This window comes from Musa acuminata, chromosome BXJ2-8, assembly GCF_036884655.1.
Source record: "Musa acuminata AAA Group cultivar baxijiao chromosome BXJ2-8, Cavendish_Baxijiao_AAA, whole genome shotgun sequence".
Taxonomy (NCBI): domain Eukaryota; kingdom Viridiplantae; phylum Streptophyta; class Magnoliopsida; order Zingiberales; family Musaceae; genus Musa; species Musa acuminata.
In genome coordinates, this window is record NC_088345.1 from 51,397,416 (window position 1) to 51,413,232 (window position 15,817).

At 42.0% G+C, this 15,817-nt stretch overlaps 3 protein-coding genes across 7 annotated transcripts; 2 read left to right on the forward strand and 1 right to left on the reverse strand.

The window, feature by feature from the left end:
• Positions 1-1,243: 1,243 nt before the first annotated feature.
• Positions 1,244-6,122, forward strand: LOC135620131 (filament-like plant protein 3). 4 transcript variants are annotated; one of them, XM_065122824.1, is made up of 5 exons: positions 1,244-1,726; positions 2,011-2,215; positions 2,913-3,111; positions 3,807-5,596; positions 5,680-6,122. In XM_065122824.1, exons 2-5 carry the CDS (start codon positions 2,105-2,107, stop codon positions 6,013-6,015), a joined length of 2,436 nt encoding a protein of 811 aa, XP_064978896.1. In that variant the 5' UTR covers positions 1,244-1,726; positions 2,011-2,104; the 3' UTR covers positions 6,016-6,122. The 4 variants fall into 4 exon arrangements, with proteins under 4 accessions (XP_064978896.1, XP_064978897.1, XP_064978895.1 ...); XM_065122825.1 differs by having other exon boundaries at positions 1,244-1,525; XM_065122823.1 differs by having other exon boundaries at positions 1,245-1,609.
• A 209-nt stretch (positions 6,123-6,331) lies between these two features.
• On the reverse strand, positions 6,332-13,056 carry LOC135581243 (cyclic nucleotide-gated ion channel 18-like). Of its 2 annotated transcripts, none has more exons than XM_065122828.1 (7): positions 12,822-13,056; positions 11,920-12,602; positions 10,606-10,680; positions 10,202-10,518; positions 9,254-9,365; positions 7,571-7,807; positions 6,332-7,376 (listed from the first exon to the last, which is right to left on the reverse strand). In XM_065122828.1, exons 2-7 carry the CDS (start codon positions 12,385-12,387, stop codon positions 6,570-6,572), a joined length of 2,016 nt encoding a protein of 671 aa, XP_064978900.1. In that variant the 5' UTR covers positions 12,388-12,602; positions 12,822-13,056; the 3' UTR covers positions 6,332-6,569. The 2 variants fall into 2 exon arrangements, with proteins under 2 accessions (XP_064978900.1, XP_064978899.1); XM_065122827.1 differs by having other exon boundaries at positions 10,606-10,818.
• LOC135620134 (uncharacterized) lies at positions 13,032-14,721 on the forward strand. Its single transcript, XM_065122830.1, has 3 exons — positions 13,032-14,195; positions 14,266-14,325; positions 14,419-14,721. Exons 1-3 carry the CDS (start codon positions 13,032-13,034, stop codon positions 14,563-14,565), a joined length of 1,371 nt encoding a protein of 456 aa, XP_064978902.1. The 3' UTR covers positions 14,566-14,721.
• The last annotated feature ends 1,096 nt before the right edge of the window (positions 14,722-15,817 follow it).

Consider the following 15,817-nt stretch of genomic DNA (forward strand, 5'->3'; position numbering starts at 1 on the left):
AACTCCTACAGTACATATCTATCTGCTTGACTCTCATGACAAATTCAATAACGAACAAATCATGAGATCTTGCAATGTTGGAATAAGGAGCAAGAAATCATATTTGTGTATGAAATCATAGTGCAGTTGACTGTGCAGCCACTTTATCTTAGGTTTTTCATAACTCATGCATAGTTTTGTTGACTTTTTCCTCTTGAAATCTCACTTGATCACTGCACATTCATCATTATCAACTTCTGGTGGTAGAGAGACTGCATGACCATAACACAGACCAACAGATCTAAGAAAACAGATGTAGAACAAGTGCCATTGTTAGTGATAGGGCCACCTTTCAAGTTCACCAGCCAGCCATCCAATGATGGCTACAGCAGTGGTGCCACTGCAACATTGGCTCCACAAAGCTCTATTGCTACTTACCTGCATCACATTCATGCCATCTTAAAGCTGCAGAGAGGAATTATTCTTCTGTGTGGAAGAAGTGTAGCAGAGGCCTGTTCTTAGCTTCAGTTTTACCCTCCTGAAGTGACTGGTAGGTAGAAAAGGAGGGAATAGAGATGCCTGAACCACCAAACAGACGCATACATTCCAAATGTGCAGTAAAAGAAGATGCCAGGGAGAAAGAACATTCAGATCCAGCAAGAACACATCTACTTGCCTTGAAACTTTATGCTGACAACATGATGAGTTAGGTGGAAGGGGAAATCTCAGCCAGAGAAAGAGGTGAGTTGTCAGATCTGCAAGGTGTATCTAATATGCCATAATGGTCTCCATCATATGGAAATGAAATGCTATCTGCAATTTTTCAGTGCTCACAAAGTTGATTTAGCAGATAAGATTTGCCTGTCACCAATTAGCAGCAGCTCATAAACATCCAAACCTTACACAGTACACTCTTCTTATTAAGATCAAGTTCTTAAGATCCATGACACATGTAGTGACACAAACAGGCAAACTTTGACATCTGCTCCTCTTTGTTCTCATGCTTAACATGAGAAAAAAGCAGATCCCAAGAAACAAAGATCATGGCCTGTTTGTCAATTTAAATAGTCATACAGCAATCTTGACTGTAAGACACAGATCATAGTGAGTGCTGACTGGTGTCAGACATTTTATATTGGCCCTCCCTCCTTAATGTCTCATCTGCAAGTCTCATGTAGCTATCTAAAACCCTGTTTAGGAACAGTACAACAGGTTAGCAGTCTCCTCTAATTGTAGTTTATTAACCAATATAAAACAGAGAGATTAGGAGAGCGACAAAACAAGACAAGCAGAGGAGTTGAGACTGACAGCTGTTAGCTTTGGGCTAAGCTTATAATTAGAGCTAATGATACAAGGACAAAGCAGCGGGGGAGGAACAGCGGCAAGGGGTGCAATCCCTGCGCCCGAGGGCGGGAATAGTGCCGGCGCCGATTTGAAAGGGTTTAGGAAAACGGGAGTGATCCTCGGAAACGAAGTGGAGTAGAGCTGCGGAGTGTCGCCAAGGACGCTACTTTCCTCTCCCAATCGCATGCGCTGCCTCGGAGAGGTGAGTTTAGCCTCTGCATGCAGGAAAGATCTCGAATCTGGGGAAGACAACGACGCGATCGAGAACACTTCAGGAAAACAGAGAGTAAATATCGAGAACCCACGACGATTTCGTGCCCTACTTTTTTCTTGCGTTCTCTCTCGTCCATTCTGAACGTGACTATATTGGTCCCGAAAGACGACATTTTGGGATGATGTGCAGGTTTCCTCAGGCTTGATCATCATCTCTCTTGGATTTTATCTTTACTTTCCGATGGATTGTTTGCTTTTCCTTGTATTGTGATTCTATCATGTGTAGAAAAGATGCGATCTTGGATGATTCTGGCATTTACTCTCAAGTCGTTAGATACGAGTGTCAAGAAAGTTTGAACTTTTGGGCAATTAAATTCAAGGATGTTAATGTTTGATTCTTCTGAGCCGCATTTTGCGACGTATATTGTAGTTTCCATGTTCGAATCTTTGAGCAGCACTTCTTTCTGTTCGCAGGAGTCATGTGTTTAAATTTCTAGGGATTTGGAGCTACTACAGAATTGGGAAGGTGGCATTCAGACATGGTTGATTAGACGGTTGACATCGTAGAATGGATCGCCGGAGTTGGCTCTGGAGGCGGAAGTCATCGGAGAAGAGCCCCGGAGAGACCGAGAGTTCGACATCTGTATCCTCTCATTCTGAGAGGTACTCGGACGACCAGGTTTGTCGTCTGCTGCCCTCTTTGATTCTTCTTCTAGTTTTTCTTTCAGTTTACGGATTTCCGAACTCTGTAGATGATGAAGGAATCCAGAATAGTGCCTGAAGTAAATATTGCATTGTAGATCTTCCTTGTGAACAGGGAAAGGTTTGTATCATCATGAAGGCAAACTCAATATGAGAGTGCTATGAAATTATTGTGATTTGGATCTTAGAGGATCTTATTGTTCCTTTGACAGCTGACTCAAAAATTCAGAATAGACTGATTGCAGCATATAATCATTAGTAATTCTTGGAAAAGAGAATTTGTTCACCATTGATGAGGTCACTTTTTCCCCGCAAGACTAATCGCGATCGATCATCAAGCTGTTACAAAGCTTTTCTAACATTTTTCTGCTGTTAGGAAACTCATGTAATTTGGCCTACCGATCTGTGACTGAACACTCTCATCTCGAGCTTTAGCTGAAGAGCTTAGATTTTGTTAGCCGGGCCAAGTTCAAGCAACCTAGGGCTAGTAGGTATGTTGGTTGAAGTCTCAAAATTAGGATGAAAGATGTCGAGGAATTTCTTCATACTCTCTACATAAATGTTTTTGCAAATCCAACCGACTAGATTATTCATATGTGCTTCGGAAAACTAAGGATTTGTGTGCTTGGGGATAAATCTCAAAGTAATAATTTGTTATGTTGATTGTAAAACAGGAGCTATCGAGGGCTTCTCCGAATGATGCTTCAGTCAGCCAAGCGCAGTCGCGAGAGGTTTTATGCAATGCCTCTGATGGTGAAGTTCATGAAACTGTGAAGAGATTGACAGAGAAACTATCAGTTGCTCTTCTGAAGATAAGTGCCAAAGAGGATCTTGTCAAGCAGCATGCTAAAGTTGCAGAAGAAGCTGTTTCAGGTAATTGGCTCTAGATCTAGCAGTCCCCTGAAGTAAGAAGAGCTACTGCTGTAGATTTGAAGAGGTTAAGATAAATGACATAGTGAACTACTAGCACATAAATTAAGAATGCCTCCTTAAAACAGATATCTATTGATTCAGGTTTACAGAAAGATCAACCATGCTTTTTGCAATATTTTATGCCTGCTTAAGAATGCTAATCAAGATACAAAACTTATGCACATCATACAGGGATAGGCTAGACTTAGTTCTGTACTCCTTGCTTTTCTCCCATAGTCGCACTCTCATTTTATGTTAGGAAAGGTTTACTCTTAGCATATACCGATGTCTTAGTTCCCTTAATCGTGGTTTTAAAGTTTTAAAGAGTTGTTTTCAATTTTTATTTTCTAGTTTGACAATGAAGCAGGTGTTGTGACATGTTTTGCGATCTAATGACATTAGCTTTTCTCTATGCATAATCTCTAACTCTATAATGAATAAACTAGTTGATACCTAATGATACGAAGTTATGGCAACCTTTGGCATCAAGACTATATGAGTCACTGAGCATGTTTTCGATCTCTTCCTTATTATAAGAACAAACAAAGTTACTAAAAGTTCTATCAAGTTCTGTGCTTTTACGAGATCGAAGCACATCAACAACTAAGTTTACTGATATCTCACTGATTCGTACTCTGAACTATGAAATTTGATAGGTTGGGAACAGGCGGAAGCCGAAGTTGTAGCCCTGAAGCAGCAGCTTCAGACCACACTCCAGAAGAACTCTGCCCTTGAAGATAAAATTAGCCAACTGGATGGAGCACTCAAGGAGTGTGTCAGGCAGCTCCATCAATCGAGAGAAGAGGAGGAGGAGAAAGTTCGTTATTCCATATCCGAGAAGACACAAATGTGGGGATCTGAGAAGCATGTGCTTGAGAAACAACTTGTGGAACTCACAGCACAGCTTGAAGCTGCAAAGACCAAAGCTGGAACATTTGATCATGGATTGAAAGCAAGACTTGAAGCTGTTGAGAAAGAAAACATGGCTCTGAAGACTGAGCTCCGCTCTCAATCTGAAGATATCCAGGTTTTATTGTTGGAGAGGGAGCTAAGCAATAAAGCAGCAGAAACAGCTAGCAAGCAGCACTTAGAGAGCATAAAAAAGGTCACTAAGCTTGAAGCTGAATGTAGTAGGTTGCAGATTGCAAACCGTAGATCATCTTCTGCAAGTGTTCACAAGCCCATTTCAAGCTTAGCTTGCGTGGAATCTCTCACTGACAGTCAATCAGATAGCGGGGAGCGGTCCCTCGGTGGTATAGATAATGGACCTGGATGCTCAGATTCATGGGCATCTGCATTAATTGCTGAGCTTGATCAGTTCAAGAGTGAGAAGGCAGATTCAAGGATCCTCACCAGATGTCCTGTAGAGATTGAGCTCATGGATGATTTCCTTGAGATGGAGAAACTCGTTGCTTTGCCTGAGACTGATCCTGAAAATTCTGATCTTGAACCAGAAGCTGATTCCAACCAACTTGTTAGGAGATATAACCTCCTAGAAGTTGACAAAGAGTTCATGCATCATATGTTGATCGAACTAGAAGAAAAGGTTGAGAGACTGGAACATGAGAAAGCAGAACTGGAGATAGCTTCGACTGAATCACGTAATCGGCTCGAGGCATCTCGCAGTCTGGTGACAGCAGCTGAGAGCAAAGTGGTTGAACTGCAAACCAAACTGGACATGGAGAATGAATCAAAACAAACTGCCATGAGCGAGTTTATGGACTTGGAGGGAAAGAGGAAGGAATTGGAGACTCAGCTGGAGTCAGCGTACTTGGAAAATGGAAAACTTTGCGAGAAGGTATCTTTGTTGGAAGAAAGTTCTAAATCTGAGAGGGAATCATCTTTCGAACTCAAAGCTTCAATAGATAATACTGAGGCTGCTAGAGAGGCACTGAACTCTCAGCTAGAATCAGCTCATTCACAACTTAGCAGCCTAAATGAGACTATTGGAGTATTAGAACAACAGGTAAAGGAGGAACGGGCATTTTCTTCAGAGTTGGCATCAAAAGTGAAGGCGTTGGAGTCTCAGCTTGAACACGCACATTCCGAAGCAAGTAAGCTACAGGAGAAGGTTAACTTTTGGGAACTGAAAGCAGAGGAGGAGACTAAATTATCTGCAGAAATTGCAATTAAACTAGAAGCTACAGAGGCAGCAAGAAAGAAACTGGAGCTTGAGCTTCAATCAGCACATGAGTTTGCCACTAAAGCAGAGGCTATAGAAGCAGCAAAAAAGGCACTAGAAATTCAACTTGATTCAGCACTCGGAGAAACCGGGAAGCTGAGCGATAAGGTGGCTTTGTGTGAAGCAAAAATTGATGAGGAAAGAGCCCTTTCTGCAGAATTTGCAGCTAAGTGTCATAAATTGGAGGCTGATTTGTCGAAGATCAAGCAAGAAGCTCATCTCCGGAGAGCTGCAAACCCCAATCCAGAACTGAAGATAAAACAGGTGAATCATTTGTTCACTTACTATATGCAGGTTAAAGCTGTACCTCATTAACTAACTAGTAGATGTTATCATGTTATGTGTAGCAGGAGAAAGAACTTGCTGTGGCTGCTGGGAAATTGGAAGAATGCCAGAAGACGATAGCCTCTTTGAACCGGCAGTTGAAATCATTGACAGATTTGGATGACTTCATGCTTGGAGCTGAGAAGCTGGAACATGATGGAAGCTTGCAAGATCCTGGTGGTAGCAAAGCCAAAGATTTCCACCACAATGACTCATCAGAGGTAGAAGGCAGTTGTACTCTTCCTGATGGAAAAGAAAGCATCCCCCTCCAGTCTTCTTTCTATTTGCTTTCATCTTCATCCTCGAGTTTGTCTGGGTTTGTGAGATCATTACCTCACAGTAGGAGCATCAGTCATTAGAAACAACAGGAAACAAAGATGTTGGTGTTCGGTGTGTTGCTATCAGAGGATTGTTCTGTTTGGCACAAGTCATCTAATAACTTCATACTGATGTCTTAACTGAAAAATATGAGAGATAACCATATCATAGTTATAAAACTCGGAACGAACCAATAGATCCAAACAGAAAAACCTAACAGCCCCTATCACAAAGCCGATAGATTTTTCACTTATTAAGAGGAATATGCACGATACATCCGAGATTTAAGAGATAAATCTAATACTTTGTGTGGAATATTTCCAAGATACAAGATGAATACAAAAGCCAGCCACCATGTGAAAAATGTGAGCGATCCCCTGATATGCTGTTGATCTGTTTCTCATGTAAAACCTAAGCTTACAGTGAATTGGTAGTCTTTCCATCAGAGAAGTAAAAGAAATGTTAGCTCATAGTCAACACAAAAGAGAGAGCAATTTTAGATTTGGATACACTGCTACTTTTACATCAAAATGCCTTGAAAATTTCCTAGTTAATTATGGACATTTTTTACAATCTAACAGCATTACCAGAGATGTCACATGTCGCCGTCGTTGTTGTTCATGGAGAAATCAGGTTCATCTGGCTTCGCCAGCTTTGGCAACTTGATGCTAGTGGCAGCCTGAGTCAGCTGAGTGACCTTCTGATGACCTCTCTTTGTGTTCTTGGCAAATTTTGAAGCAAGTATCGTCACCCCCAGATGCTGAAAATTGCTCCCAGCTTCTGTTTCAGCTAACGGGGCCTCGACGCCATCAGCATAATCCAAAAGCAAAGGAGCCCCGTCAGGCTCAATGACCAGGCTCTCATCATCATCATCATCATCCACCATTTGATCATAATAGAGGTACTCCTGTGCAGCCAGCTCCTTTGCCAATTTCCTCTTCTTGTACCGCCTCCATGCAGTTTGTATGAAGCAAGCTCCCCATGTCCGCCATTGGTAAGAATAGAACCTGAAAGCATGCTGCAGTTTCTTGCTGTGGAGGCGCTTAAATTGGCTTGCTACAAACTTGAGATCTTCAGCTCGAAGCGCAAACGCTTCAACTTCACTGAGGGCACGGACTGTTCGAGTCGATGAGGGAAAGTTCACGCTTGGGTTGGGCATCAGAGCCCATGTCAACAACTCTTCACCACAGAAATCTCCAGGTCCCAGAGTGATTGAGTTGAAGAAACCACTTCTACCGCCGTTGGTTGTAGAGCTTTCAAGTTGGCCTCGGATAATAAAAAGCATTTCGTTGACTGGGTCACCCTCCCGGACAATGTAGGTATCCTTGGTGCTCAGGGATGAGACCAGTCGTTCACATATAGCATCTAGTAGCTGATCATCCATCTGTGAAAAAAATGGGACCTGCAGCAGAAGGGTTTGCTAATGAGGTTATTTCCACTTTGCATGAATTGTCTATATTTGATCGTCGAAGAACTGCACAAAGCTATGTGCCCGTAGAAAGCCTGTAATCTAAACATAAAGCCGAAACTTTTTATCATAGTTCGATGAAATGAAAGAAAACGGGGAAAAATGTAAGAATAAAGGGCCACACTCACTCGACGAACAAGAGCAAGACATAAATGTCGTTGAATTTCACGACGAAGATCCAAAGGCAAAGATTGCAAAATCGATTCTTCATCTACACCTCTAGTAGCGAGCCACTTGTATTGTACAAAACGCCGAACACGTTCTTGTAAGTCAGGCGGAAGTTGACGATGCCTCATCCACTCCTCAGTGTCCCTTTGCTTGACTCTCCATTCCTCAAGTCTAACGGTAATAGACTGCAAGTATGTCTGGAAGTAGAAGAAGAAAAAAGAACAATGGATTATGCAACTAGGTAAACATAAATTAGTTAAGAAACAAGATAGATAAAGGACTTTATATGCAATTATCATCTTCACACTAAACAACTTATCGATAAACTTGATACGAAAATATATAATTTATGAAGTGAATTCAGTGCAATGAGATACCAGCAATAGAAAAGCAGGTTTCACTTGGTCATATCCAGAATAATCATTCTCAGCTGCAGAAGTTTAAATGTTACATGAAATGGGCCACTGACCATTACAAAAATAACTTTTATTTTACAAAATAGATAACCTGTGAAAGAAACAAAAGAATTGAAACCATTATGAGATTCTCCAATAAACCATAATGTAAGCAAGCAAATTGGTTGACCTGATATCTAGACCTTGAGTATTCTGATGCTTACAATACCAATGTCACATAAACTATCAAGAACACAAAAAAATAAGTGCATATCTGAGAAGTCATTCTAACGTATTGTTGGGCAGAAATGTTATTCTGCTAAGATCTGTACAGATTTATAGTTGTGATCTTAGAAGAACCAAGTTTGATGATAAGTATATCCTAGAAGAGGCTTTAATCCTAATGATGAAATAATTTCAAGTCTTCTACATCTGATCCTCGATCTGAGAATTAACCCCACATATTCAAAGACTAGTATATAAAATGATGTGACACAACTTCACCTTAGTTTAGCTTTCTGAATGATTCTACAACATCCAGCAGAATCAAAATAATTTTCATATAGAAATGTGTCCTCCACTTCTTTATCCCATTAATAATTGAACCAGGTTTGCCACTCCATAAAAAATTTAGTAATACCTTGTGGGTAAGAAATACTTTATTTATCACCAACTGAAATATATTTACCAAATGAAATATTTTCTGTATTACAAAGTAATACTTTCAGTTGATAACATTCTGTTCAATTGTTATCTATGACAGATAAAAATTGACGACAAAGTGAGCATGCATTAAAGCCAAAAATGTAAAACGAGTCACTTTATTATTATGACAAAGATGTAAAAGGACAAAGTGACTCCTATTAATTAAAGCCAACTTTATGGACAATGCAAAAGGACAAAATGAAGCATAACATATATCCACATATGAATTATCAAGACTAATGAAGAATCAAAAACACAGATAACTAGATGCTGCAGACCTGGAACAAGGAAAATGAACATGCAGGCCAAAAGCTATCCACTGATATGTCATATGTCAAATGCATAAATATGTGCGAATTCAGAGTAATGAGAAAAGATCTACATATTTAGATAAGCAGGTTTAACATCTTTTTACAGAAAAATGAACAACCTTATCAACTCAAATATATTCACCAATAGCAAGCAATTAAATTAAGTACATAAGCATGTGTAGCTCAAGAAAGTTAACAGAAATGGATCATCTTTTGTGATAATAAATGGTACCTGCATGTTTCCAATTAAATGTGAAAACAGAACAAGACCCATAATGCATATGAGAATGGCAAATGTTGTTTCTCCAATATAAGTGCTTGTTCCCAGATTCTGTCCATATGAACTGAACAGAAACAAGATAAAGCACTAATTAAGTTCATAAAAATGTAATCAATAATGCACTCTAGTCAATCTTTTCCAATGAAAAAGAGAACACTAATGCACAAAATGAAGTCACAAGGCAGTTGAGTTTCACAACAAAAAAAATACTATTGTCGATTGACTAAAACATAAGCAAAATAAAATGAATTATCTAGTGAAGTGCAAAGACAGTTGAGTTTCATGACAAAAAAATAATATTGTCAATTGACTAAAACATAAGCAAAATAAAATGAATTATTTAGTGAACTGTGAAGACAGACTCATGATTTATAAATCCCTTAAATACAAAGTGTCAAATTTCAAATATCTGATATTATAGCTGGTTGGATGAACATGCCTGCCTTCTACAGCCTGTCTTCTTTTCAGCAAAGTCCATAAGACTCAAGAAAATGATTGGATGAACATGCCTTACCATACTGTCATTGTCAAGCATGAAAGTTCTTTTTTATAACAATATGAAGTGGACTCCAGACTATAATAATCTACTTGGGTGTGCATAGTTTTACCACAAAAGTTAGAAAAGACGTCGACATTACCAAACACTATGAGGCCCATTATTAATGCATTTGTACAAGGAACTATTCAAAATTATGTATAATTATCAGCTCTAATCAACATAAACATAGAGCTATTGAACACCAATGGAATTTTTTGCTCTGAACTATGTTCTTTTTCACATCTTTGCTACACTAAACTTGAAAATAAAAGAGCCATCTAAATTCAAGAGCAAGATATGAGACAAGATTTGGCCTATCAAAAATGATTTAGGCAATCAGAATATAGCTTCATCAAATTCACCTTAGATTTTTTAGTCCCCACCAGAGGCAATACAGATACTTTTCGATGAAAGTTGCTGCAACAATCTCACTAGTCAAAGCATCTGCAAACATGCCGAAATTGAACTTGATACCATCATTCGTGGCATCACAATTACTAAGCAGAAGGGTACTGTTGCGCCAGGCCTTTCGTTCAGGCAGCTCTAAGCTACTACAGTCCAAAAAACTAGGGTTGCAAATTGGCATTGTCGTCGTGCTGACATTTTCTGCCAGGCATTCTGTGATCCAGCAGGTGTACTGGCGCTCAATGGACAAAAGATACCATAAAGCTCCCAGAACCTGTAAAGGAGAAAAAATGGTCAATTTTCTTACTCAGGAAAATATACTGTGGTAACTGAGTAGGGATAAGTGAAAAAAGAATCATACATGGCTTGCCAGCATATATAGAAGGAGATTGTATGCAGCTCCTGCCCATGCAGTTTTTGTAACTACTCCTGTGGCCTTGACGATTCGTGCATTCAAAGGAAAAATGAGAAATAACCTTGGAATATATTGGATGAAAACAATCAATGAAAGTGTATTGTTAGTGTGATTAGCCGAAGAGCTGCTCACAGCTGGAATCACAAACCAGATTATTATCTGTAAAAAAGAAAGAAGTTGTCATATTTTCCCTAAAGTGAATGAATAAGAAAATCAACAACATTTGAACATATTAGATTATTTTCATGAATGTAGAGATCAATTAGAGTATCCAACAACGACTTGGTTCTGGTCAACATGTGTTATGCCGATATGGGGCCAATTAGTACAATAAAAATATCTGAAACTCAAAGAAACACCAGGAAATTCAAAATCATGGAATTTGAAGGCCTTAGATGTCATACAAAACATGTTGGATTTCTAACATTCGAAGGTTAAACCTCCTTTGGTGGTATGAAAAGAAAAGAGATAGTTATCAAGGATCCAAAATCATAGTCCCAACCAAATCATGCCAACCAAACCACAGATATGAAATCAAAAGTAAACTAGAAACATACAAAATAAACCATAGTGGGAAACAGAAAAAGAAAATATCTTAGTCAACATCGAAGTTAAATTAGAACTTCTGGAACTAGCTACAGAAATCCAAGCCAAATTCATAATTTAGCAATTGACCGAGCACAACCTCAATCCAATTCATCTCATTTGTCTACCTGTCTTTCCTTGATAATCTTTTCATCTTTCCATGTAATTTATTTCCCCAATTCATAAATGTAATAAAAAATAGAAATTCCAACTTTAAGCTACAGTATGTAAGAATTTCTTTTCTTTCCCTCACTGTCTAAAAGGATCAAAATTGTTAGACAGCTCAAGATTTTTCTCATATGTTGATTGATTAGTCAAACAGGCTAATTGGTTGTAAATTAGCTAACAGGGAATTTGGGCCCAAAATTTGTTCAGGACCAGAGAAATCTTTGATATACACACCTAAAGCAAGAAACATTCATAGAGTAAGACAACTTATAATTGTAATTTGAGAGTTCCAAAGCACCTTGGTTTCTGGGCAGTCTTGAATAGTCGCTTTGTAAAGGATTCTTATGCTAATGATTTATGCACAAACTACAATTAATGTGTATGATAATAATATGCTTTTGCTCTTTGAATGAAAGGAAGATGACAAGAATATAGCGGAATGCAAGAAACAAACACAAAAAAAGAAGAGAAAGACAATCGGATAGGTGGATCGCGATAAATACCTACCTGGGGGATGGGGAGCATGGCGATAAGATCGATGAAAAAATCGCCTTTCAGGTAGCGCATAGCAATCTGATGGGGATCCGTGACAAGCTCGCCCCTGCCGAAGACCCTGGAGCTGGGGGCCACAAAGGCGATCCGGAACTTGAGTAGCATGTGGCCCAGGTAAAAGAGGTCGGCGACGGTGCGAAAGAAGGTCACGATGATGCCGATATTGAAGTCAATGCGGACACAGGCAGGGCCGCCGATGAAGAGGAGGTAGAAGTAGAGAGGATCAACGAAAAGGGCCACGAGGCAAGAGACAAGGAATATGCGGTTCCAGCGGAGGACAGCGTCGCCTCCGGGGTCGAGGATCCGGCGTGGCCGCCAAGGCCGGTGGCGGAGGTGGTTGAGGACAGAGGCCGGGCGAGGGGGGATCCCCGGGCGACGACGGAAGGGGAGAAACCAGGCGGGGCCAGGGCCGATGGCCCTCATCTTCCGCGCCGGAGCTCGGGCCTGCGGGCGGCGTCGGCGTGAGCGCGGAGGCGGCGGAGGGAGGGCAAGGCGGCCATACGAGGGGAGGGGTCGAGGACGAAGAAGAGGAGACTGAGAGGGTTTGGGTACGGATGGTCAGGGAAGTGCGGGGAGGCGAGAAAGACGGAGGGAAGTGCGGAGGCGTCACCATGACAGCGTCCATTGTCCGTCGACGCCTGCGAACACCAATACAAATCTTGTAACAGGTTTAAGAGAATATATATATATATATATATATATATATATATATATATATATATATATATATATAACTGAGATAACAATGTCTTTGTAATTTTAGGGCCACGGTCCGGTCGAGCATCTACCGAACTGAACCGGACCTACCGGGTCCGGCGACCATCCGGTTCGCGACTCAGCAAACTCGTACCGCTTACCGTCTTGCCGACCGTGTGAGTGCGGAACCCAGACACGTCCAACCAAACGTGGCGAGAAGACGCACACGTGTTTGTCCCGCGCTTGGCCAACGAGCCACGTGGTGTTCGCCTACAGCTGATCTTCGGGAACAGCGACCGGATAAACCCGTTCCTCTTGTTGGTTGCTGTTCTTTTCCTCGAACACCAAGCCTTCAACGCCAACCAGGAAAAATGATGAACCTTGTGACGTTGGGCCTTCTCCTCTCCTCCCTCGCCGCTGCCGGCGTCTGGTCGCCTCACCACGAACCCAAGCCCAGCCATCACCAGCAGCGCCACCCCGCCGATGACCACGTCCTCCGAGAAGGCCATCGCGTCGTCGTCGTGGAGTATGAGCGCCAAGTCCCTCCTGACTTCGCTGAACAGGTTCTTCACCCTCCCGCCACCCACCGGCTCATCGAAGAAGCCAAGGATAAGATTCAGGAAGCCGCTTCGGTCCTCCCTAACCTCGGCCAAGGTGTCTCGACACCCCCTGCGCGGCCGGATGAAGCGCAAGCAGCCGGTTCCGCGAAGAGCATGATATGTGATGCCTATGGCGTGTGCAAGGAGAAGGTCGCTGCTCTCATCGGTAAAAGTAAGGAGAAAACGACCGAGATCGAGGATATCTCGAAAGATGCCGTTAAGAAGGCAGGCGAGAAAGCTAGCCAGCTGAAGGAAGGCGCGAAGGGCGCTGTGAGGGACGCTGAAGAGAGAGCATCGCAACTCAAGGAGAGTGCAAAGGATACTGTCAAGGACACTATAGACGCTGCCAAAGAGAAGGCTTCCATGGCGAGGGACAAAGTGGAGAGCACCATAGACAAAGCTTCACAGATCAAGGAGGATACCAAGGATGCCATGGAGAAGGTAGTGGAGTCCGCGAAAGAAACAGGGCAGGATATAGCTCGAAACATCTCGGGTATCGCAAAGAGGGCAGAGCACAAAGCCGAGAAGACGGCAAGAGAAACACGAGGCAACCTAACAGACATAATTAGACGAGCAAAAGAAGTGGCCTTTGACGCCGCAGTTTATGTTTGGGCGCCGGAGACTGGGCAGGCTGCGGCCGCGATTCTGCACCTTCTTGGCTTCGCGACCGCGTACGGGGCCTCTGTGTGGGTGACATTTGTGTCGGGCAACGTCTTGGCGACGGCGCTACCGAGGCAGCAGTTCGGGTTGGTACAGAGCAAGCTGTATCCGGTGTACTTCCGACTGGTGGCATACAGCACCGCCCTTACTCTTGTAGCGCATTTCTTCGGTCGTGACCGGAGAATTCTGGCTGAAAGAGTGCAGGGCTACAACTTGCTCGGTGCTCTGGTGCTGGTCCTGATTAATATGTTCTTCCTGGAGCCTAAAGCTACAAAGGTGAGTCGAAGTTGCTACCGAGTCGCCTTTCTGCCGCTACGCTGCCTGTCTAACTTGTCTAAACTGGCAGGTTATGTTCGAGAGAATGAAGATAGAGAAAGAAGAAGGGAGGGGTAGGGACATGGCAGATGTGATGGCGGAGCCACCGGTGATGGCATCGGCCCCAGTTGGGACGACGACGACAGCAACGAAGAGGGCGAGGGCGCCGTCAGCGTCGGTGGAGCAGGACGAGGTAAAGTGTGGATTGGTGCATCTAAACAGAAGGCTGAAGAAGCTCAACACCTACTCATCCCTTCTCAATTTACTAACGTTGATGAGTCTCTCCTGGCACCTGGTGCACCTCGCACGGCAGTTGCAGGTGAGCTGTTGATGCGGGGGTCTTTGTGAACTCAAGTCTGAACAGTTCCTGAGCTAACAGAAGTACGGTGTACTCCATACTGAAAAGCTTTCGGTGATTGCGAAGATGGTAGCCTTGTAACTACAGGATTTCCCGTCTATATGAATTAGAAGTAGTAGCTAATTGAAAGATCGGAAGAAGCCTCTAAAGGCCAATATCTACGCACGGTTCAATGTCTCGTTTCGATACCAAACCCCTTAATTATGAGCGATGGAGTTGCTAACCCAATCAATCATCTAAAACGAATGCATTCAAGCGAACGTTTTACGAGGGAAAAAGGAAGAATTTTGTAACGAGGGGTCAGTCAGATCTATGACGACTAAAAGAGAGCAATCAAATGCCAAATTCTTAGATGAACATACGCGACGCAAGTTCATCGAAGAAAAGGGGTTTGGGCATCACGGAGAAAGGAAAGAGAGAAGGAACAGAGGATAATACCGAGGATTAGAACAGAACGGGACCGGCTTTTAGGGTAAACAGAATACGGGTACCGGCCAGATCTTGAGATCTTGAGGAGGCAGAAGACAAGGAGGTCGTCCACCACCACGAAGAAGGCGGTGGAGCCGCGCCATCGCTTGGTGGCGACCTCCTTCCTCTTGCTTTTCTCCTCCCTCTTGCCCTCGCCGAAGGCTCGCGCTCGCCGATTGCTTCTCCGTCCCTTTCTTGGCTTCCCGTCCCATGTTAAGGGTGGTAACAGGCCGGGTCGGATCCTGAGTGCAACTTGCTCGATGAGAGACCCGATAGGTGGTGTAGGGTTCGGCTAGTGGTATCGGATTGGGTCCGGGGCGGAGCCAATTCGAGAAATCCGATCCGATCCCAAATAGGTCCAAAATACGTAAGTGGTACACACAAAATGTCAATTATATAGTTTTGTGCGAGCAAATTAGACGAGTAATGAAATTACTCTTCAAATATTATCATAAATAGAAAATAATGTTTGTTTGTATATCCTATTAAATATGAAATCATAGGGATTTATGATTTTATTATTGTTATTATATAAAAATACATACATTTTATTTGAATTTGATAATATAAATAGGGTTTGGGTTATTGGTTGATACATTATATAAAAAATAAAATATGATTATACATGTATTAAAATACTAAAGAATTTAATAATATTACAAAATATTATATAAAAACAATGGAAAAGAATTATATAATAAAAAATTATAGGGTGATTTAATCAGCCTAAATAATATTTTCACATCATTTTAGTTGA

What these genes read in the sequence shown, in the direction of transcription:
- LOC135620131 (XM_065122824.1), top strand. Translation starts at nt 2,105, where the DNA reads ATGGATCGCCGGAGTTGGCTCTGGAGGCGGAAGTCATCGGAGAAGAGC. An exon ending in AGAGGTACTCGGACGACCAG is followed by an intron (nt 2,216 to 2,912) that starts GTTTGTCGTCTG and finishes ATTGTAAAACAG; the next exon opens with GAGCTATCGAGGGCTTCTCC. An exon ending in TGCAGAAGAAGCTGTTTCAG is followed by an intron (nt 3,112 to 3,806) that starts GTAATTGGCTCT and finishes GAAATTTGATAG; the next exon opens with GTTGGGAACAGGCGGAAGCC.
- LOC135581243 (XM_065122827.1), bottom strand. Translation starts at nt 12,387, where the DNA reads ATGAGGGCCATCGGCCCTGGCCCCGCCTGGTTTCTCCCCTTCCGTCGT. An exon ending in TATATATGCTGGCAAGCCAT is followed by an intron (nt 10,519 to 10,605) that starts GTATGATTCTTT and finishes TCTCCTTTACAG; the next exon opens with GTTCTGGGAGCTTTATGGTA. An exon ending in TGGGGACTAAAAAATCTAAG is followed by an intron (nt 9,366 to 10,201) that starts GTGAATTTGATG and finishes GTTTCTGTTCAG; the next exon opens with TTCATATGGACAGAATCTGG.
- LOC135620134 (XM_065122830.1), top strand. Translation starts at nt 13,032, where the DNA reads ATGATGAACCTTGTGACGTTGGGCCTTCTCCTCTCCTCCCTCGCCGCT. An exon ending in TGGAGCCTAAAGCTACAAAG is followed by an intron (nt 14,196 to 14,265) that starts GTGAGTCGAAGT and finishes CTAAACTGGCAG; the next exon opens with GTTATGTTCGAGAGAATGAA. An exon ending in GGGGTAGGGACATGGCAGAT is followed by an intron (nt 14,326 to 14,418) that starts GTGATGGCGGAG and finishes GCGTCGGTGGAG; the next exon opens with CAGGACGAGGTAAAGTGTGG.